At 36.6% G+C, this 22,204-nt stretch overlaps 2 protein-coding genes across 5 annotated transcripts; both read left to right on the top strand.

Annotated features, from left to right (window-relative positions):
• The first annotated feature begins 693 nt into the window (after nucleotides 1–693).
• Nucleotides 694–10,448, top strand: grapa (GRB2 related adaptor protein a). 2 transcript variants are annotated; one of them, XM_067419468.1, is made up of 6 exons: nucleotides 694–751; nucleotides 1,199–1,390; nucleotides 1,481–1,578; nucleotides 3,167–3,286; nucleotides 9,289–9,457; nucleotides 9,937–10,448. In XM_067419468.1, the coding sequence occupies exons 2-6, from the start codon at nucleotides 1,313–1,315 to the stop codon at nucleotides 10,114–10,116; spliced, it is 645 nt and encodes a 214-aa protein (XP_067275569.1). In that variant the 5' UTR covers nucleotides 694–751; nucleotides 1,199–1,312; the 3' UTR covers nucleotides 10,117–10,448. The 2 variants fall into 2 exon arrangements, with proteins under 2 accessions (XP_067275569.1, XP_067275562.1); XM_067419461.1 differs by lacking the exon at nucleotides 694–751 and adding an exon at nucleotides 851–904.
• A 2,035-nt stretch (nucleotides 10,449–12,483) lies between these two features.
• Nucleotides 12,484–21,021, top strand: fam83ga (family with sequence similarity 83 member Ga). Of its 3 annotated transcripts, none has more exons than XM_067419437.1 (5): nucleotides 12,484–13,129; nucleotides 14,496–14,663; nucleotides 16,927–17,051; nucleotides 17,159–20,153; nucleotides 20,255–21,021. In XM_067419437.1, exons 1-5 carry the CDS (start codon nucleotides 12,671–12,673, stop codon nucleotides 20,714–20,716), a joined length of 4,209 nt encoding a protein of 1,402 aa, XP_067275538.1. In that variant the 5' UTR covers nucleotides 12,484–12,670; the 3' UTR covers nucleotides 20,717–21,021. The 3 variants fall into 3 exon arrangements, with proteins under 3 accessions (XP_067275538.1, XP_067275551.1, XP_067275544.1); XM_067419450.1 differs by having other exon boundaries at nucleotides 12,998–13,129; nucleotides 14,527–14,663; XM_067419443.1 differs by lacking the exon at nucleotides 12,484–13,129 and adding an exon at nucleotides 13,230–13,291.
• The last annotated feature ends 1,183 nt before the right edge of the window (nucleotides 21,022–22,204 follow it).

The raw sequence follows: 22,204 nt of genomic DNA, 5'->3' as shown, positions 1-22,204 counted from the left end.
TTGCATAGACTCTTTGAATTTGGTAGTGATATCTAGCATGTGCCATCTTAGTTGGGTGAGTGTATGTTAAAACTGTAAAATGAGAGAACATTTTATTTGATGCGTATATAATTGTTTAGTGAGTCAATGAAAAATACATTTGAATGACCCTATATATATATATATATATATATATATATATATATATATATATATATATATATATATATATATATATATACATAGACTTAATGTAGGCTTATTTTTTGTTAATGTTAGTACATTGTTAGCTCAGGCCCAGTATATAATATTAACAGACACAAGTTTTGCAACTAACACTAGAATAATGCATGCTTTAGAAGTATTTTCAATTTTTATAATAACAATAAAAAAAATCTTTTATGTTTACTAATGTAGTACACAAATGGAGTGTTACAAAAAATACAATCGCTTTGCTTTCTTTCTAAATATAGATATGGATATAAATGTGATATTAAAGTATATGTTTACATACAGTGTATTGATAACATAGAAGCTAGAAGTATTAATGCAAACTATTTTACAATAATAATAAAAAGCATAAAGATGGAAAAAAATTTTTTGGGAACTGTACCCGAGGATGTCAAAAGAAAAGACCACTTCATGTGAGAAATATAGCCAAAATGGGACATGGTGCATTTCAGGGTTAAACAGCACCACCAGTAGAGGAACAATGGAGGTGTGATGTGAGTCATGCAGCTTTATATGGGGACGTTTGCTCATCTTGAATCACGTATGTTGTTTGAATTATGAATTCTTTCAGATGAGCTCCTCATTAATCTACAGCTATTTCCAGACATAGTTGTAGTTATATGCAACTCTGATTTACTAGATAACTTGGCTACAAATGACATATCTGCTCATAAAAACCCAGCCTGGCAAACACGTATGTGTTAATCTTTTCTTGTAATACGCAGGTCCGGTTCTCTGATGAGGGGAAGTTTTCGAGAAGCCATTCTTTTTGTCGTCCTCCCATCCTTTTTTCAACTTTCCTGTTTCTCACATAGCTGTATTTCCTTCTTTTAGAGCACGCTGAGACAGGAACTGCCACCCCTGCCTCCCTCCCACATGCTTTTTTCAGTCGTTTTCTCGTTTAGACCCACACAGGTTCTTTCTATTGTTCCTTCATTTATCAGGGTGCAGTGTTTGACAGTGAGCGTGTCTGGACGTTCTGTTTCAGCTTGGATGCTGTCTGGCTCCATCGATTCCTCTGTTCAGTATTTTGTGGCTGTGGTGGGACGTCACTTTGATCGCCTCTGGGGTCTGGTTTCACCTCCAGCTTAGTGGACTCAGGATGGAAGCAGTAGCTCTTTACAACTTTTGTGCTACGGAAAGTGACGAGCTTAGCTTTCAGAAGGGAGATGTACTCAAGGTATAAGCTGTTTTGAGTTGGATTATACATACAGAGCTTTTGTTTGCTACAAAAGATTTGATCAAAGCTTACTGGCTGTTTTTACACTAGATCACTAATATGGAAGATGATCCTAACTGGTACACAGCAGAGTTGGTGAACAGGAAGGGCTACGTACCTAAAAACTATATCAGCGTCAAATCACATACGTAAGTAATTTTATGTCCGTAAATCTTGGAAATGATTATCTTGTCTTGCTTTGGTATTGATTTTTTTTTTAGTGTGAAATTCAGTAAAAACTTGTGAAAGATTTATCGTCAAATTCTTTATTCACTTTGTCAGTATAAAATTCTAAATTATATATATAATCAAATTATATATATAATTTGAATAAGATTTATAATTATATATATAATTCAAATTATTCAAATATTCAATTTATAATTATATATATAATTTGAATAAGATAAAAGAACGTCAAATTCTTTATCCACTATGTCAGTGTATATATATATATATATATATATATATATATATATATATATATATATATATATATATATATATATATATATATATATATATATATACTGACATAGTGGATAAAGAATTTGACGTTCTTTTATCTTATTCAAATTATATATATATTAAAAATGTAATCTAATTAATTATCTAAATTAATCTCATACATATTTTTGCTGTGAAAATATATTCAAATCAATGAATCATTGAAATCAATGAAATCAATGAATTATTAGCATTAGTGACATTAAAGTTAAAAAAAAAACTTTTATTATTATTTTCACTGTTCAAATATTGGCCATAGCAATCAACAATATGACCTAGTATGCTGAGGAAATAAATTCAAAAGTGCTTCAGGAAGAAGATGTAAGTATGTAGCTACACTTGTATGCATGTCGCTATGTAGCCTATTTACAGTTTTTTCAATGTACAAGGAAACTGGTCTGCAGGACATTGCAATCCTTTTGGCAAGGGAATTGCTCAGTCGGTCACATACATACATTTGTTTCAGTAGGTGCGTTTACATGGAGCACTGTAATCTGTTTAAAAAGTCCAATACAGATGCAAATGCTTCACAAACACGGAATAATCGGAATAAAAAGGCCCAAACCAAAATTGTAATCGGTTTGAGAGGGGTTGGATGGGATAAACCGTTCCACGAACCGATCAAACTAAATATTTCACCATGTAAACGACCCGTTTACTGTGTACGTCCTTCTGTGATGTGATCATAGACCGTATACACATAGACAGTAGACAGTAATATATAAAATATATAGCCTATGGCGTAATAGTAATATTATTAGTAATATACGGTAATATGGCGCGCGCCTCGCTAACACCAGGCTTGTTGACAAGGGAGGAAAGTTCCTTTTTCTGAGGGGTAAACTTTTTATTTCGTAACACAACATGAAGATAATGTTGGCATAATGATACAGACATAGCCTGCCTACATAAATAAATAATTATTTTACCCAGCAAGGATGCAGTAAATTTGCTAAACGTCACATAACTTTTATAATGTTATAAAAAGATTAAAGGCTGTCCATTTGCATTTTTATTGTTATCAAAGAATCATGAAAGGTGTTTCACGGTCTCCACAAACACATATCAAGCAAGCTTTCAATATTGATAATAATAACCATTACTAAAAATTGAGCACCAATAATAATTGAGCACCAAATAAGCATATTAAAATGATTTCTGAAGGATCATGTGACAGTAAACAGTTGCATCACTAATAGTACTGTTGTTCCCCCTCCATCTCACCCACAGATGGTTTGCAGGCCGTATCTCCAGAAATGTGGCCGAGAATCGACTGCGCCAGCAGGAATGTGGAAGCTTCTTAGTAAGAGAAAGTGAGAGTGCACCTGGAGAATTCTCTATGTCAGTGAGGTGAGACCCCCATTCCATACGCTGTTCCTAGGGTTTACTTAATTTTTCTTTGTTATATGCCTATAACAAGAAATTGAATAAGATAAAAGAATGTAGGGTCCATTAAAACCCATCTGACCTACAAAGAACACCAATATCCCCTGCTGCTTAAGAAAATGTACCATGAAGTTGTCTGAAAATTAGAGCATCCGATAGCTATTACGTCGGAGAAGAGATTTCATTTAAAATTCATCAAGTGTGCTGGTGCTGGGATCACATTATTATTCTGTCTGGCTCGTTACACCATCCACTTCTTGATGGCTGAGATAGGTTTGGATGTCAGAGCCTGTCTGGGATCCCAGGAATGAGCTGGCTGGAATAATCAGCACTGCGGTCTTGGGCAGGGATGGCCTCAGGTGTGGAAGCATCGACTGTGAGATTAAACACACTATGAGAAGCGGAATTGGCAGCTGCTCTGCAGGTCCAGGGCTAATATGTGACACAGCTACAAACTCTCTATCCATGCATTCCTTGAGAGAACCTTGTCTGCAGATGCAAATTACTAATCAAGACTGCCACAGGTGTGATGTCTGATCGCTGTTAATGACATAACAAAGTCATAGTGCAAAATGAGCGATAGGAATGCCTGGCATGCCTAGGATTTAAAATTTTTAAATCTTTAATGACTTTGGGCCTTCATGCACAAAGTCATTAATGCTGTTTGATTAATGCATGTTAATTTGATGAGACCACAAGAAACCTCAGATGATCAGATTATTTTATTTTTCATCATCTTCCCGCATATTTAATTGTTCTCTGAGACCATATAGACCAGCATTTTGAAAATAATAATTGTTCCTTGAGCATCATGTCATCATATTTTTATGATTTCTAAAAGATCATGCGACTGAAGACTGGTGTAATGAGGCTGAAAATGCAACTTTTCAATCATGGGAATAAATTACATCTAAAATATATTATCGTAGAGCAGTTATTTTAAATTGTAATAAGATTTCACAATGTGTAGCCTTGGTAAGCAAAATATACTTTTTTCAAAAACATTCTAAAATCTTAACCCTAAAAAGGTTTGTCCTGAAAAACACACATTAAATGCATGCAGATAAAACATACAAACTAATATTTTATAAGCATTTTTATTAAATACATTTTATATAGGAAATTAGTATTATTATTGCTTGGAGGATAAATAATAATCTTATTAAATGATCAAATTATAAATAGTATGTAGGCATCATAATAATATGTACTATATTATATAAAGTATAAAGGCACCATTTCTTTTATGAAGAGCCTTGGCCGAATGAAGATTGGTGAGCTGTAAAACATCTATTAGTGAGCCATCTGGTCAGTCTTTGAGTGAAAAACAAACCCCTAATATTAGACTATCTATCCCCTAGAATTAAACTCCTCATCCTAAGTGAAACTTTTCACAAACTGTTTGTAATACAGACATAAATGATACCTTAAAAACATGGGCCTTGTTGAGAGGTGTCCTATTTTTTTATGCCTGGCTGACAATAAAAATATCAATGCAATAGAAACCACCCAAAGCAACTTAGTAACCACTTATAGCAATGTGATAAAATACCAAAAACTCCCCAGCAGTCACAAGACTCGCATGCAGGAAGCAACCACCCTGAACACCCAATGAATACCTTAGTAATCCAGAAGTATCCAGAACATCTTAGCAACCACTTGTCAACTTATAACAATCTTTTAATTTTTTTGCCGAGTATTTTAGCCTGTCATTCATCTTCAGTGAAAGGAGAGAATGTTAGCAAGCAGGTAATCCTGCATTGGGGAGCTGCCACTGGGCTGTTCACTGGGTAAAAAGATTAAACTTTAATTTACAGTGATTCAAATCAAACAGCTTTGTTAAAGCAGCAAAGTAAAGACCATGCAACACACCACATCTATTTGCTGTTACCTCAACACATGCAAGATGTACCTGCCTTGCTAACAAACCACAACAGCTCTGATAAATTGAGCACTGAATGTAGGTCATTGTTAATGACACTGACAGCTGAGTGAAATGACATGATCTGCAGACAAACCACCAGCTCATGCCCGTCTATATTAAAGGAGTGGTTGATTGCCCCTTTTTACAAGATGTAAAATAAGTCTCTGATGTTTCCAGAGTGTGTATGTGAAGTTATAGCATGTTAAAATGTCACTTTTTGAGAGTGAGCAAAAACATAAAATGTTTGAGTGTGTGCCTTTAAATGCATGAGCTGCTACTCATGGGGTGGTGCTTCTAGAGCTTGTATTAGCAAATCTGATTACCTTATTTAGACCAAGACAAACTCCCCCAGTTTCTCTCGAAGCCAATACGGAAGTGACCGAAACTGCATTCAGTCTGGAAATAAGGGCGTGGTCACTTTGAGTCCATCTTTGTCCATTGTCAGTTATCCAGGAGTGATGCGCAACGATGCACTGCCAAGATGGCAACAGCCGGCTCGACCCTACTCTATGCTTTTTAACTGCTCTTCAGAATACTATTGGTGACGTCACAGGCACTACGTACATCATTTTTTACAGTCTATGATGCAGACAGGCAATGAAACTGTTCAGCCTTTTATATTCAAACCTGATTCGGACAATGATGGACAGACTCAAGAAGAAGTGACAACATATAGAATGCCGTGTTCCTGAATGCTTAGTTAATGAATTTTATGTATCTGATGTGGAGTTAACTATCTTCAAGTCATTAATTAGCATATTCTGTCACAATAATCTCACCCCCTTTGTTGCATGATCTCGGGTGCAGAGTTTATATCAATTTCAGGGTTAGTGATGTCACTAACTCTAGAGGAAGCTTGTGTAGTCCCTATAGCAGTCGTTTGTTGTAGTTCTCAAGAAGCAATTTCTTTCAAATAAAATATCTCTCTTTGCTTTCAACTTTGAGCATAACTTTGCAGATGCTATTTATGCTCAAACAGCAACATTAGTACACACTGAGTAAGTTTAAAATGTGAAATCATAATCAACCACTCCTTTAAAGTACAGTTTCTGTACTCACTAACACACTTTATATCATTCTTCATATCTTTTAAAACCGCCTCATTTAGCTGGGCTTGTGACTCAGTTCAGTGACTAGTTTAACTAGCCTTTAAATAGCACTCCATGATGAAACATCCATCCTCTGATGTTCAAGATTTTAAGGAAGTACAGAATTTCACATCACAAGCTTTTAGGTTTATTAAAATGCAAGCTCTCCAACATTCAACATTTTTTTTTTTCATTTGCAGGGAAACCGAGTGACAATTTGAATTTGAAGCAGAAATCATTGTGAGCACACAGAAATAAGAGATGAGATGACTCATGCTTCTACCTTTGATCTACTTTACTCTGAAATATCAAGACATCTTATTAATATTCATAAAGCTCAATTAGTCTTTATACATGTCTTTTTCATATAGTTGAAAGAACAAAGTTAGCTGTGTTTCAAATGATGAATTATTTAAATGTTATCACAGCTTTGAAAAGTATATTTGCTGAGTCTCTTAAAGACATCAAGGAGCTTTCTAACCTAACATAACCAAATAAATATCTAAACTTTTTTAAGTCTGACTAATTGGTGTGAAATATTTGGTTTGTACTGAGTACAGCTGTCTACAGATCCTAAAATTGTAAAAATAAGACCATACAGAGGGGATGTTTGAAGTCCCCATGTAGTCAATTATTTTATCCCTTAAAACTCATCTTTGATCACTAAAATGACATATTTCAGTTTTTTTCCCATGAAAAAAATTTCTTCACGCCTTAAAATAGCATGAATATAACTCTACACCCTTGCTTTATTATTTAGTATATTCTGATTCAGAAGAATTGGAAGATGGAATTATACAGGCTCATAAACAAAGTCGATGTATCAGAATGGTAACACGTTTTATGTGTCGTGCTCTACAACGTTGGACGCATAACTTTAATTATGAAATATGATTATCCTTTTGCTTGACTACATTATCAAACAGCTAATAATGTGTTACTAATGTTACACAAACCATATTCCCATTCGCCATCTCGGAGTCAGACAGCTAAAAATCAGCATCCGCAGAAACATTTTAAACAACTTACATCATAATATACATAATTCACCATATCCTGTCATATTGCTAAATGTACTAGATTTTCCATATCAACAGAAAAATATACCGGAATAACCTGGCTGCTTTTAAATTGCTCCCCTGCTTCAGAGCGGTTATAGTTAATGATATCCTAAAGCCTGTCCACACCTTTAGATGACTGGTTACAAGCTAGTTTGTGATGCAAAGAATACAGATGATTTCAAACCACATTTTTTAAACTGTCTTTGGTTCACTGCATTTTAAAGTAATAAATACAGAAAAATGGTGTTTACTATTAGCAATGCTGTAGACTTATGAATTTGCACGTTTGTCTTAAAGGAACATGCTGACTTTTGGGGATTTTAGCTTATTCACCCTATCCCCTAGCCTAGAAATCTAGACGCACCCTAGCGGCAGCAAATTTAATTTACCCGCAAGTGTCGTCTAGGCACTCTCAATACCCATCTGAGCTGTATTCCTCACAATCTGGACGGCCCAATCACATCGTGTATAGAGTCGGCGGGCGGGGCCATAATGACGACAGCCGAGTTGCGCTTGCGTGCTTCTAGTAAACACAGAAACTGGCGAACGGCGGCGGTCTTTCGAATCAGCTCTGACCGCGACTCTGGAAGACTTGGAGTTAAGCTTTTCTCTGAGAAAAGAACAAAGAACGACACTGAAGTCATTCTTAAAAAGGGAAGATGTGTTCGGAGTTTAGCCGACCGGATACGGCGAATGTTTAATCAGTTAGCGAGCTCTGCTTCACCTTCATGTTGCTCTGGTTGGTGTAACGCTATCCTATCGCGTGCAGAGGGAGTTTGAAAGACAACCGTTTATCCCGCCCCTCGGATTGAGCCCTGTCTATGGTGAGTTTCCAGACCAAACATCTTGATGTGGGTCTGGCTTGTCAGGCTACGTATCCCCCAGAGTTGTCCATACATACCATTCTCATCTTCGTGCGTGCATGTACTCTGTCTGACGTACCCACCGCTAGCCTAGCTTAGCACAAAGACTGGAGGTAAACGGCTGCTCAATAGAGGGAATGCACGTGACGTGACCGTCAGCTGGAGCGACTGCGATTACGCCCTACTGAGTGGCAAAACGACTGAGAGGAAGCATTGGTTTACAGTGTGAATGCAGCGAAAACACACAATACCAGGCCTGGCGCGCGGGGGGGTTGGTGCGCATGGACACCTCGTTGAGACAGACTTGATAATAGCGTGTAGTTTTCTCACTCAAACCCTGTGCAAGCAGGTTGGTTATGTTGACGGAAGTTAGCCTATTTTCAGGTGCTGCGTAATATCACTGTGTTATATGAGAATGGTATGTATGGACTTATTGAACTAGGAGATATGGTGAATAAACAATATTAAAAACTTGATTTTCACCACAAGGCGTCTTTAACACCATACACTGGACGCGAGCAAGAGTGATATAACATGGCAAAAAACAATAAACCCCATTGTAATCAGTGATGTTGTCTATACTGGATGTGGTGCAACCTGACAAATCCCAGACAGTTAATTTCTCTTTCTATTTATGACGTACTCATGAAGGACAAATTAATTTGCAACAGTCGCTTTCTTGTATCATGATCCATAAAACAGCTAATTCTTCCTGTGAAATATTTTGGTTTAAAGTGTGTGTTTCATTTTACGCATTGTCAAATGGTTTGATATTTAGTTTGATATTACCATGAAAAGTTATGAATTTTGTTGCAACAGTAACATACTAAAACAATGATTTGAAAAACCCGTTCAGAAACAGTCAGTATTGCAATTCCAATTGGAGCCATTAGTGGCAAAGAATTGGCACACTGGACTTTTAAGAGTGACTTAAAAGTGGTTGTCCTTTTTGGAGTCACTGATATACTACAGGACTAATTCTGTAGTGCTGTGTGTCTGTTTATTCTGAATCTTGGTCTTTTCTTACCAGCTATGGGGATCACGTACAGCACTTCAAGGTGTTAAAGGACAGAGATGGCTATTACTTTGTTTGGGAGGAGATCTTCCCTTCCTTAAATCAGCTTGTGGAATTCTACAAGATCAACAGCATTGCAAGGGAAAGGACTGTGTTTCTGAAGGTTACAGAACATACACTTAAGGTAAGACAACCCTTAGTACACTTGGGCACCAACATTTATAAAAAAACAAAACAATTAAAATGTCATACTTACATGCTTCTATAATGACAGCAAGATTGTAAACAGGATTTGTTTTTGTTTTGTTTTTCACCAAAGAGCAAGAAAATATTGGTTAAATGGGAAAAGACAGCAAATGTGTTGTGTTTCAGATGCCAAAGGAAAGTAGATTTGTATTCAGATGTGTGGCTACTCTCAGGAGTCAGAAGTAATTACCTGGAGTGAAGCATATTTAGACACCATGTCAGGCTTTTCAAGGATGCATTGTAAATTAAATGTATATCTGATTGCCATTTATCCAAATGACATGTAAAGAAAAAATATTTCAGGTGTAACAGTGAGAGTGAGGCACATAAAGTATGACAGCAAAAGCGGCCTTAATGTGGAAAATGTGAAGGTAGGCACAGCAATAATGACCTTTGTCTGTTATTGTTTCCCATCAGAGGCCTCATCACGCACATGCCCTGTTTGACTTCAATCCAGAGCACAACTCCCAGCTGCACTTCCTGCAGGGGGATATCATAGACCTGCTGGACTGCTCAGATTCTCATCGCTGGAAAGGTCGTTGCCGTGGACGTGTGGGATTTTTCCCCCCTGAGTACGTCAAGCCCATCTATCACTGACTCTGAAGGACAATAACAACACTGTGTGTACATAGGAGTAGTTCGTTGTTAGCATCTTTCATTGGTTTAAGAGTTATCAGGCTAAGTGTGTTTGAAAATTACTTTGGAACAAGCAAACATACTGAAATGAACAGTTACTAAAACATAATCACACTGTTGACACTAAGACAACTCAAACTCTCCAGTATCACTGTACAAAATCTCCAAACATACTGCAGTGTATTAAAATGCAAATGGAGATATTGAATTGTATAAATACAATCATCTCACTGCACTTTGCCTCCAAATTAGGATATTAGCTCAAAAAAATAATTAAATTCCTATATTTATTTTTAAAGAAAAACATTTTTTAATCTATGTATATGATTTTTACAACTGTTGTTGTTTATTTCTTTTGATTATGTAAATGTTACAATTATGATGACTGAATATAGAAGAATATAAAAAAGTTAGCCTATGCATGTCAATAATCTTCAATTTGGGCTATTGGATCAAGCCAGGAAATGACTAAACATAGTCAAATTATAAAGCTCGTTCAAGAAATTTTCATCTTCCTTTATTTCAAATTCTGTTGTGCTGCAAAGTCAAACAGTCCTATAATCCGGAAGAGAAATTTTGTGAGTAGGCTACAGAGAATAGTTTTATTCATTTAGCTTTTTTACAACATAAATTACACACAATCATACCTCAGATATGAAATTTTAAACCAATGTGTGCTTTTAAAAATGTAATTATGGGCAACAATAGCATACTAACATTCTTACTGTAGCTGTAGACCTTATTAAACAGCTTATGTTTATACATCATCATCAGAATTAGAATACATTAGAATATAAATATAAATGAATTATTCTCTTTATACAAAGGTCTGTGCAGTGTATACTATATATGAGGATCTATTGACAGAAATGCAATATAATATACATAACTATGTTTTCAGTGGTGTATAAAAGACCTTAAATAATAAACGTATGTTTTTATTTCCTTTGAATGAGCCATTTCTATCTACATACACCGCGGGTCTCCTTACAGAGAAGTCGCCATTTTGCACCGTTATGTTTCTACATTAGCTCTAAACGGACATTCTCTGCTGCTTCGAAAGGGAGGGGGTTAGCGGTGGACGGTTGCAGTTTGCAACCACTAGATGCCCCGAAAATGTACACACTGCACCTTTAAATAACTATATGAAGCAGTTTTGATGCTTTCAAACTTAAAAAAAGTGCATGTAAGATTGTGGCCAAAACAGGTACTGCAATCACTATCCCCTCTCCCCCTCCCCCTGACTCGAGGTTGCCAGATTGGCTGCAGGATCAGCAGTAACATTTGTAGCTGCAGCTGTGGTAACGAGAACAGAGCTGGCAACCCGGATGCAGAAACACTACTGACTTCGTGATTGGTAGATAGGTGGATTCAGGCCAAAACATAACATGTCAACATCAGTTGAGGACATAGACTGTAAAAAAATATGGACGTAGTGTCTGTGACGTCACCCATAGGATTCCGATAAGCCGTTCTGAAGCTTAAAGTAGGGGCGAGCTGGGCGTTGCCATCTTACTAGCGAGTCATCACGTGTCACTCCCGGATAACAGAAAATGGGCAAAAAGCCGGGATGTGGGCGGGCTTAGTTGACGCAATGACTCTAGACGGCGGATAAATGGTCACTCAAAGTAACCACAGCCTTAATTATGCAGAACTTTAAGACTTTATATAACGTAAATGAATGAGTTGTAAAAAAATTCACCCCCCTCACAGTTGTCATGAAGGTCAAAATTAGCCGTATAGGCCAAAACCACAATTTGTGCCAGGCTGTAAACATGTTTTTTTCTGCTGTAAAGTTGGGAATTTTAACATTGGTCTCAATGAGATTCTGCTCCCTTCTGGAGCCTGTCTCTAGTGGCCAGTTGATGAATTGCCGTTTACATTACTTCCGTATGGGCTTCAAGAGAGATCGCGGGAGGATGCCGCTTGGTTGAGGGCTGCAACAACAACTTTTAAATGACAATATTCGGCCGGACTACTGTTGTCAGTGATATTTTTGAAATTAACATAATTTTTTAATGTCTAGCGACATATCAGGGCCATTTTATAATTCATTGAAATACATTTCTTACATACAGTTCCTTTAACTGAACCACCAATAAACAATTGTTTAATTAGATAAATAATTTAGTAAATAGTAAATTAAAAACAATACAAACTTGTATTTACAAGTCTTGCACGGCATAACTTACCCACTGAACAACGATAAGTGCATGACACCAAAGCTTGTTGGGCTTCTTTTACAATTGCTTGATAGTGAGTCACGTGACTAAGTGTACCTGCTCTTGCATCTGTGCGTGAAGTGAACACACACATTTCACAGTCATGCTCTTGACAGGATCGACTAGATGAGCAGAAGAGAGTGAACCGGTCCGTATCACAGTACGCGCGTGCCTTTTGTGTATAAAATGTAAACTTTTTTAACATTGTTGGTTAAAATAGTTGAACTAAACTTTACAATTATAAAATTACGCAGCCAGGATTATATAAATGTTGTTGAAATAACGTTCACGTAATGGCACTGTCACAGGTTCAGTGCCTTGATCACAATCACATCAACTTGCGCACTAACGAGTCCAAGCCGGAGTTCTTTTACAGCGAGGAACAGAGAATCGCGCTGGAGACACTAATACATGACGGTCAGGACGCCTTTGAGGACTACATCAAAACAAAGAACATCCGCTGCTTTCTATCGGACCTTGAGCTTGAGAGGATTCTCAACACTGCGGAGGTGTATTGCCCTGGTTCCCCCGATAATAACGCGGACCTGTACGGGGAAAGTGATGGGGAAGAGATTTCCCTGCAGTACTGGCCCGACCGCTCGGACTGCTCGATCCCACAGCTGGACATCGGGTGGATCGACCGGGTGTCCTACCGCGGACTGACGCGTGTTCAAGTGTACACTCAACCCCCTTATGAGGGTCAGTCACATATTAAAGAGGTCGTTAGAAAAATGATCAACCAAGCTCAGAAGGTAGGGAATGGATGTTATTTTGTGTTTTTGGTTGTGACTCACCTATGGTGAAAAAGACTGATCAAAGTCCAATGAACATGTAGAGATATTCAAGTGTGCTCGAGCTCATAAAACAGGCTTATGTCATTCTCAGCTTCTCGGTGGTAGGGCTGGCTCTGCTGGGTAGGTAGGCTGCTGGGACTTTTGACTTAGAATTAAGTAGAAGTAAAAATGTACACACACACACACACACACACACACACACACACACACACACACACACACACACACACACACACACACACACACACACATATAACTAAATATTAAATAATAACAATTAAATTGATAAAAATACATTTTAAATGTATAGCTCACATTGAAAGTGTGAGATTCTAAATCTAATTTAAATAAACTTTTAATTAAACCGCTGGTAACACTTTATTTTACAGTGCCATTATGATGTTACATGCATGCAATTACTATAACTATAAATTATGCATAATTAAAGCAACTAACCCTAAAACAATCCAAACCCAATGTAAGTACATGTAGTTACTAATATTACTCAGTACTTAAATGTATTATTACAGTATTACAAAGACACCCTAAAGTAATTGTAACCAACAAAAAAAAAAAAAGATTCTTCTTCAAATTTAAAACAAATAAATAACGCTAACACTTTAGAATTAGTTAACTACATTAGTTAACATGAGCTACACTTATAAAGCATTTATTTATCTTTTTAATGATTTTTTTAATGAACCGTGAACTAACATGAACAAACCATAAGAAGCTGTATTTTTATTAACTAATCACAGTAACACATGTACTGCTCATTGTTAGTTAATGTTAGTAAATACATTAACTGATGACCATTATTTTACCAAAGTTAATATGTAAACTCAACAAAAGGATGGCAGATCTTGCTTCTACTGAAGCTTAAGATCCTCTTGATAATGTTTTTTTTTTCTCTTGATAATGTTTTATCACAAAACATGCTGGATAACATAATCATCAGGGTTTTACAAGAACTTCATGTAGTGCTCAAATGCTGCACTGCAGCAATATACACTCTCAAATTCTATAAATTGTTTGATTCAACTTTTCACTCAAATTTGTATGATGATAATATAATTTGTAATGGGAAAAAATTGTTTTCTATTTGGGATAGTTCTCATGTCCCATGCACTTTTCCAAACTTGCTGTTGTGATTACATTGAATTACTTTTTCAAGAATGTCAATTTTTAAATGTGTGCTGTTTATTAACACAAATTAATGTTTACAGTAAGTTTTTGACAGATAATACAAAGCGCAAAAGTCTTTCTTACAAAGTCTTTTTGCCACAAAGTTCCTTTGTTTTTATTAATGCCTGTCCCTTTGCAGGTTATTGCAGTTGTCATGGATTTGTTCACAGATATTGACATCTTCAAAGATCTTCTGGATGCAAGCTACAAGCGGAAGGTTGCTCTGTACATTATGTTGGAGGTCACTGGAGTGAAGCACTTTCTGAGAATGTGTGAGAAAGCAGGCATGCACACAGGACACCTCAAGGCATGTCAAAATTAATATTAGAAACTCATTTCTATCAAATGCCAGCAGTTTAATGAGCAGAAACAACCGAGAGATAACTTAAGTACTCCAAATCAGAAAGTCTTAATTTTCAAAACTGCATGAGGCAACTGTGACTGTGACTGTCGATGCTCTTGTATTGAGACAGAAACTGATTTCTGCTGATGATAGATCATTTTGCAACACATTTTTGAAATAACATAGAATCTTATACTGTTTCAGTGAGGGTACAGGATTTATACCAATAATTTATTTTTGGGGATTAACATTTTAATTAAATGTATTCACATACCAGGAACTTATTAAATCTCCCATTAACTATATACAGACAGAAGCCATGAAAAATGTTCACAATGAAAATAATAAACTAAAATCTAAGAAATAAGAAATTATACATAAACACGTAAAAAGAAAAAGAGAAAGAAAAAGGTAGTCAACATTTTAGCTTGTCTAACAACATCTTTGCTATTTTTGTCCAACTCTGAATGAAACGTTTTTTCCTATGCGCCATTGAGGTTGGCAATGGTATACCTTCTGGTAGGACAATGTCTCTAAAATAAGATTGTAATCGTAGGGGTAGATGGTTCCATCCATAGCTTTAGAATGATTTATACCAAAAATTTGTTACAAATGTATTTACTTCAATCCATGTAGGTGTTCTTTTATGAAACTTTATATGTGAATAAGTTGACCTGAATATTTGAGATATTAGCTTTTGTCTGTGAATCACCTAAAGGCATCTCAAACCTAACCGCTCTGGGCGCTGCAAACAGGAAATTGAAATACTAAAATGTGAAAAGTGATAAAAGATATGATCACAAAAGGTTCATTGCAGCATTACCATTAATGTGCATAAGTGAAAAACTGTTCCAGAGATATTATGTAAAAGAAAATTTGTCCTTGTGTGTTTACTTACTAATGTGATTATATACTAATAGACTTTTTATTAATGAAACCAAGTCAAACATACAGTTTGTCAGAACCTATGGCCACATTTACACAGCAGCAGAATATGGTTGTCAGTCCTGTACTTGAGTCCTTAATATGGTTACGTTCTGTTGTAGACAACCAATACGGCTGGAGGCAATGAGGTGAAAAACTTTTTTCTAAAAGAATCCCACAGTGCCGAAAAATAACAGCAAAAACAAAAATAAATCAAACAAAGAAAGTAAGAAAATTGGACAAGACCGGACAGGTGCAACAGTCTATGTTTACACTTCACATGGACAAAGTGGCGGTACTCCTTACACGCTCACACGACTACTGGGTATTTTGGTGGCCATCTTATCGCCATGGCCCCGCCTATGGAATGTACCAAACCATGAGGAAAAGCACACATAACACCTCTAACAGTTACTCATTTCCCTCAAGCATTTTTACACAATGCTTAAAATATATTGCCCTCAACCCTTTTATACCATCAACATATCAATATAAATGTATAATATATTGTGTACGTGTGAAATGCGGGAACGTGCCCCATAGTCTATACATAGTCACGTGGTAGCTTTTGTGACCTGTTCACACACAGTACGGTTATTTACAGAAGTGACAACCACATTCTATAACCAAACTTACACTCGTGAATTTTCAGCACTCACAAAATAAATCTCGGAAAACCTGTGCTGTGTGAACTGAACTGGACTGGTGTTCAGTGTGTTGTGGATTTTCATGTGTGGTTCAACTTTCTGTAACTTGCGTGTGACTCAAATGCTCCGCTTTCCACTCCAATATAAAAGCTGCTTTCAGTTAATGGAGGTTTTATAGATGCTCGCATTTGAATTTTATACTCTTGTCATGTCAAAAAAGATAAGACCTTTCAGTTTTATAGACATCATTTTATATTACTGTGGATAGGCTTGACTCCTGTTGCACGTTCATATTGACAGTATTCAAGATGTTTAAACGGGATATTTTGAGACTCACACCTATGAGTAAATGCAGTTGTTAGTCACCAAAAAATTACAGTGTGAACATAGCTGTCTCAAAATTAAAAGGCATTTTTTTTACCTTTATATAACTTTAAATAACCCTCATGGTACACATAAAACCCTGTTTATAGACAAATTTTCATTTGCTTCTCAATTCCTTCAGACAAGAAATAATAATTTCTGTCATACCCTAACATAATATTTGTCTGACTTTTGTATAAATTAAAATATGCCGTTATGAGAGAAATACTTTTATCTGTGGACATTTTTTCATCCATACATCAACCAAACATGCTGAACTCTTTTTCCATCAGAACCTGAGAGTGCGTAGCATCAGAGGGGCACAATTTCTTAGTCGATCCTCAAAGAGAGTGTGTGGAAGCCAAAGCCAGAAGTTCATGTTTATTGACGGAGATAAAGCAGTCTCAGGGTCATATAGGTAAGTCTGGTCAACCCAGTTTAACAGGGTTAGACCTAACCTAATTTATGATTCTATTAGCCACATCCATACTATATATAATTATTAAAGGTTTTCTTTATTTTTAGTTTCACATGGTCTGCTTCTAGACTGGACAGACACCTCATCACTGTGCTCACTGGCCAAGCAGTCGACACATTTGACACATTGTTTCAGGACATGTATGTGATGTCTAATGGAGTGTGCCTAAGCAAGATAAATCTGAGCAGTGAGCCTGAACCTGAGTTCCTCCCTCATGTGGTACCCACTCCACTTCCCTCAGCAACCAATGCACTCAAGCTCATTAACCCAAAATACACTCTGGTCACCAATTGCGCTTTCACTACCAATGGACCTGTATCTGATCACACAAGTGCCAAGAACAACATTTCCAAGAATCAGGCGGAAGTCATCGAGCGAATTAAAGACACCCCAGTGGTGCCATCTGTTCACCCAGGACTTCTCAACTTGGAAAAGGTGAACATGATCAATTATGTGCCAACCTGGCCTGATCCTGACCCACCGAGTGATATTATTGGTTTCATTAACATAAGAGACTCCAACAAGCCACTGCAAGCTCACCTAATGCGTTCAGAGCTCTTTGAAGTGTCTCAAGCCATCCGATTCAAGGATCCTTTTCATGAGCCAAAGGAGTCTATATATCACAGGGCTTGTCCTGGACCCTTATCCCAAACTCCCTATGATCCTGAAGCTCCAGCTCAGAAGCAAACACCAGGAGAAGCGCAGAAGAATTTTGATCAAAATCAACATCAAACAAGCAGCCAGAGTGAGGATCTTATCTTGCCTTCAGGAAAGCAGGAAACAGTGCATGTGCTTGCATGTAATACAGCTGATAAAGAGAAACTATGTGCAGTGGAAAAAGACATATTTGACACATCTTTGCAGAGTGAAAGCATTCACACCGAAAAAGACTGTCCCAATGCAATTTCCAATGTGTCTTTTACTCAAGACGATAGAGTTTCAGATACAAAGGAGACCCTGGATACTCTGCAACCTCTGAAATGTCTTGCTCAAACTTCAGAAAATCTTGATAGGAAATCATCATCAGCAGTGTACAACCAAACTCATTGTAACTTATTTGCAATCACAGACACCCATTTTGATGACCAAGTCTTAAATGATGGTGCCACTCAAGAACACATAGATGCAAAACCAAAGGCAAACCAAAATGGCTGGAATGGCACACAGATGTCTAACTGTGACTCCAGCATCTCTTCATTGTCTGATGTATACTATGATTGTTTCAGCCCTGCTGCTGACTCAAAGTCTTTAGGAGATTTCTTTGTGCCCGAAAAAACACAAGAATCTTTGCATAATCCAATCAAAAATGGTCATCAAGAGCAGGAAGTTTCTCCCTCAAATCCATCCTTAACTCAAGATACTACAGATTTAGATAATAAACAGACATTGTTTACTCCAAAAATTTTGAAAAGCTCTTGCAGTATTGTCTTCAATTTCTTATCTACAGACTGCAAAACAACAACTACACCTTCCGAAGTCAACTTTGTTCAAGAAAGTGACAAAGGTATCATAATAAAGGATAGTAAACCACCAGTCAAGGATAGCGAAACCTCCTATTTATCACAGATTCCTAATGGTTGTTTCAATTTCTCTTCAACGTCAGAGGAGTACTTTGAATGCAGTGACACAGTGGGTTTGAATTCAGATATTCATTGTATGGTTCATGAGAAACCAGGCTCAGTTGAGAACTTCAACCTGAATGAACCTCAAAAAATACTGAATCCTGTACTGGAAGTGGAGCTGTCTGAGCTAAGCTGTCAGAATATGAAAGAAAAGGATAAACCTAAAATTAATTCTGGACATGAGCAGCCTGAATTTCAACACATACTAACAGCTAACAGTCAACTAGTGGCGGATGGAATTATGGCAGTTTTAGGGCTTGAACATAATACTCAAATTCAACTGGATGAGAACGTTTACAGACATCAAGAACAAGTGTCTGAAATTATGTCAGAGCTAGTAGTTTTACAAGAACATGAGATACGTGTATCTCACAAGATTTTAGAGATACGGAACAAGCCAGAGCATGTAGAGTTATCAGAGACAGTTGACAAAGAGCCAATGGAAGACTTACAACTTGATGTAAGTCTAGATTTACCTGAACCACTCCAGGACTTACAAATAAAAAGTCTGGATTTTATATGTAAGGGAAAGTTTGTACAGTTAGCTGAGAAAAATTCAGAACCGCAGCTTAAGGACTTAGACTGTGATGTAAGTCGAGATGTAAAATGTGTTGGACAGTCTGTAAAGTTAGCCGAAAAAACTGCAAAACTGCCTCTAAAGAACTTTCAACCTGAGGTAAGTCTAGATTTAATATGTGAGGGACAGTCTGTACAATTGCCTGAGACAACTAGTAAACAGCCACTACAGGACCCACAGTCTGAGGAGAGTCCAGATTTAATACTCACACCTTCAGAAGTGAATGTTATCAGCAAACCGCATTTGGCAACAAGCAGTGAATTTAGGAACTCAATACTGCAAGTTAAAGCAGATATAAGTCTAGAGGAGACTGAGGTAACACATTCTGTAGAGTTCCCTAAGAGTGAGGAACTCCAACATCCACTGACTTATTTAGATTCTAAATCAAATCTTTCACCCAACCTCATATCATGTGAAGAGCATGTGAATGAGCTGCAGAATGATGGCCCATCAGCAATGTTAAAGATAAACTCTGAGGAGCAAAATCCTAAAGAGAAACTGCCTGAAGAGTTTGAAACCATTGAGCTGTTGATATTAGAGGATTCGGATCCCCAAGAGCTGAACAATTCTGATCCCATAAGACCAAGAGCTACACTGAGCAAAGAAACGAAGTTAAGCAAAACTGAGAAGAGAACCAAAACCAAAATAGTACCAAAAACTGCAAATAATAGAAAACATAAAGAGAAGAAGAAGGGCCATGATGCTTATAGTAGGAATAAGCAAGAAACATGCCACGCAACAGCTCTGGCTGAAGAGAAACAAGAAGGGGAACATATTTGTTCAAATCAGATGAACAAGAACCTGCTAGAGGCAAAATCCAAGCTGGAGTGTCATCTTAGGAAGGTAAGAATTTCTTACTGTATTATCAAGAAGCAAGCATTAGTTCAATTTGGGGAAATGGATAGAGGATAATATCATTAATAATGTTCTGTTCTTTATCCTAGCAACCATATCAAACATCATCCAGAATTCCTGTACAAGAAAGAGGAGGGTTAACTAAGTCAACCATCAGCAAAGCAGACACTCACTCATTTGGTCTTCGAGCTCCTAAAGCTGGCTTGCATAGCAAGTTACCATCACTTGTAAAACCGCTTGGTCAGAATAAGCCTAGCCTTACATTACTTCAGTCTCCTGAAAAATTGTCCATAGGAGGGATCACTCCAGTTAAGTCAACACAAATTCCCCAGAGACCCTCTCAGACAGTCCCCTCACCACACAGTCCCATCTCACCCCTAAAACAGCCTCAGGTACAGCTGACTGCTTCTAGGATCAGGCAGTCAGACCAGCCAAAGGTTTCCAGGAAACGTTCTAAATCCATTACAAAACATAACTGCTCTTCTTCCGGAATTTCATGTCCAGGACAAGTAAAGAAGCAGGTGTTTAAAGGGTCTGGACCAAGCAACTAGATTAAGGCAACAAAGTGCAGTTCGAGTTCATTGTTGTGTACTGACTTTACAAATGTAATTATGTTCAATAGAAATAAAAAAGCCAGTGTGTTATTTAATGTTTTTTTATTGATTTTATGCAAGTTGTTTTATTAATTCCATTTAGCAAATAGAATTTCACTCATGCACTCAAGCTAAAATGGTTTTTCTTATAAAAACAGTTTTTTTTTTTCTAAACTGAATGTTATTTGATAAAGCTTTATGATTGTCCCTAAAACTATTAATATGTAAATACATTTTTTTTTTAGCTCATTGTAAATGATCAATTATGGGCCCCAATAAATAGTTCTCCATTTGCATGTTATTTCCTGATTCTTTTATTGGCTGACTTTAGCTAATGGTATACTTAATAAAAACACTGGATATGAGTGCTGTCTACTCATTTAGGTTGAGGTCAGAAACTACAGACTTTGTTTATTTGAAGATTAGATACCCCCAGACTGTACACACGCATTTATTGAATTATTGAAACTGACCTTCCAGAACAGAGCTCATTTGAATACCGCTGGACTTTATTCCTTTATTTCAATAATATGTATATATATATATATATATATATATATATATATATATATATATATATATATATATATATATATATATATATATATATATATATATAAACACACATTGTCCAATGTACGTAATCTTATTATTTGCAATCTACGCAACAAAATTGTGTTTCTCTTCTAAACATGATTTCTTTGCTTTCAATTAATATAATTCTCTTAAATGTGCAATCTAGATTACATTATTTGGGGTTAATGTGAACCAATCAAGTACTCGAACATGATTTTGGTTGAAACTGTAGTTCCCAGCTTTGTGTGGGACTTGACGAAAAGAGTAAACATTTTGAACGTAAGTGTTATTTTATGTGTTTTTTGGGCAAAATTAATTAAGGGGGAGACTTTATATTGTTTAATAGTCATTAAAAAGAATTTCATACATAGCGCTCGACATGTTCTTTATGTGCTATTGCTGGCTAAAACAATGAAAGTTAGCTTGTGCAGTCTTATAAATCAGGGTCTCAAGCCCCCCTGTGCACACCATGTTGTTAGGAAGCAATATTAAAATCATTTTGAGACTACTCAATTGGGTTACTTAAAAATTACTTCATTCCATGATGATGAAGTTATGTGAACAAATTATGTTTGTTTAACTTAATTGAATTTTTTTTTTTTCTTCACTGTTGCCACTTAAAGCAGCTTCAAACATGATTTTACCCTATCACACAACACAACCTCATTCAGTTCGGCTACTTTTTAATGTATTCTTTCATCAGCCAGCATCTTTATTATGATGAAATTTTCCAGAAACTACAGAGTTAATCACATAATTTCCAGTTCACACGAAAAAAAAGTTGTGTGCAGAACTGAGAACCCATGTGCAAAGATGGACCAGACATGCCCCTGAGATGGTTAGGACGCTAATGCTAATAGATAGCTTACT

The sequence above is a fragment of the Pseudorasbora parva genome, chromosome 2 (genome assembly GCF_024679245.1).
Source record: "Pseudorasbora parva isolate DD20220531a chromosome 2, ASM2467924v1, whole genome shotgun sequence".
Classification (NCBI taxonomy): domain Eukaryota; kingdom Metazoa; phylum Chordata; class Actinopteri; order Cypriniformes; family Gobionidae; genus Pseudorasbora; species Pseudorasbora parva.
The sequence above is the reverse complement of the archived record's forward strand: the minus strand, read 5'-3'. Positions and strand labels throughout refer to the sequence as shown.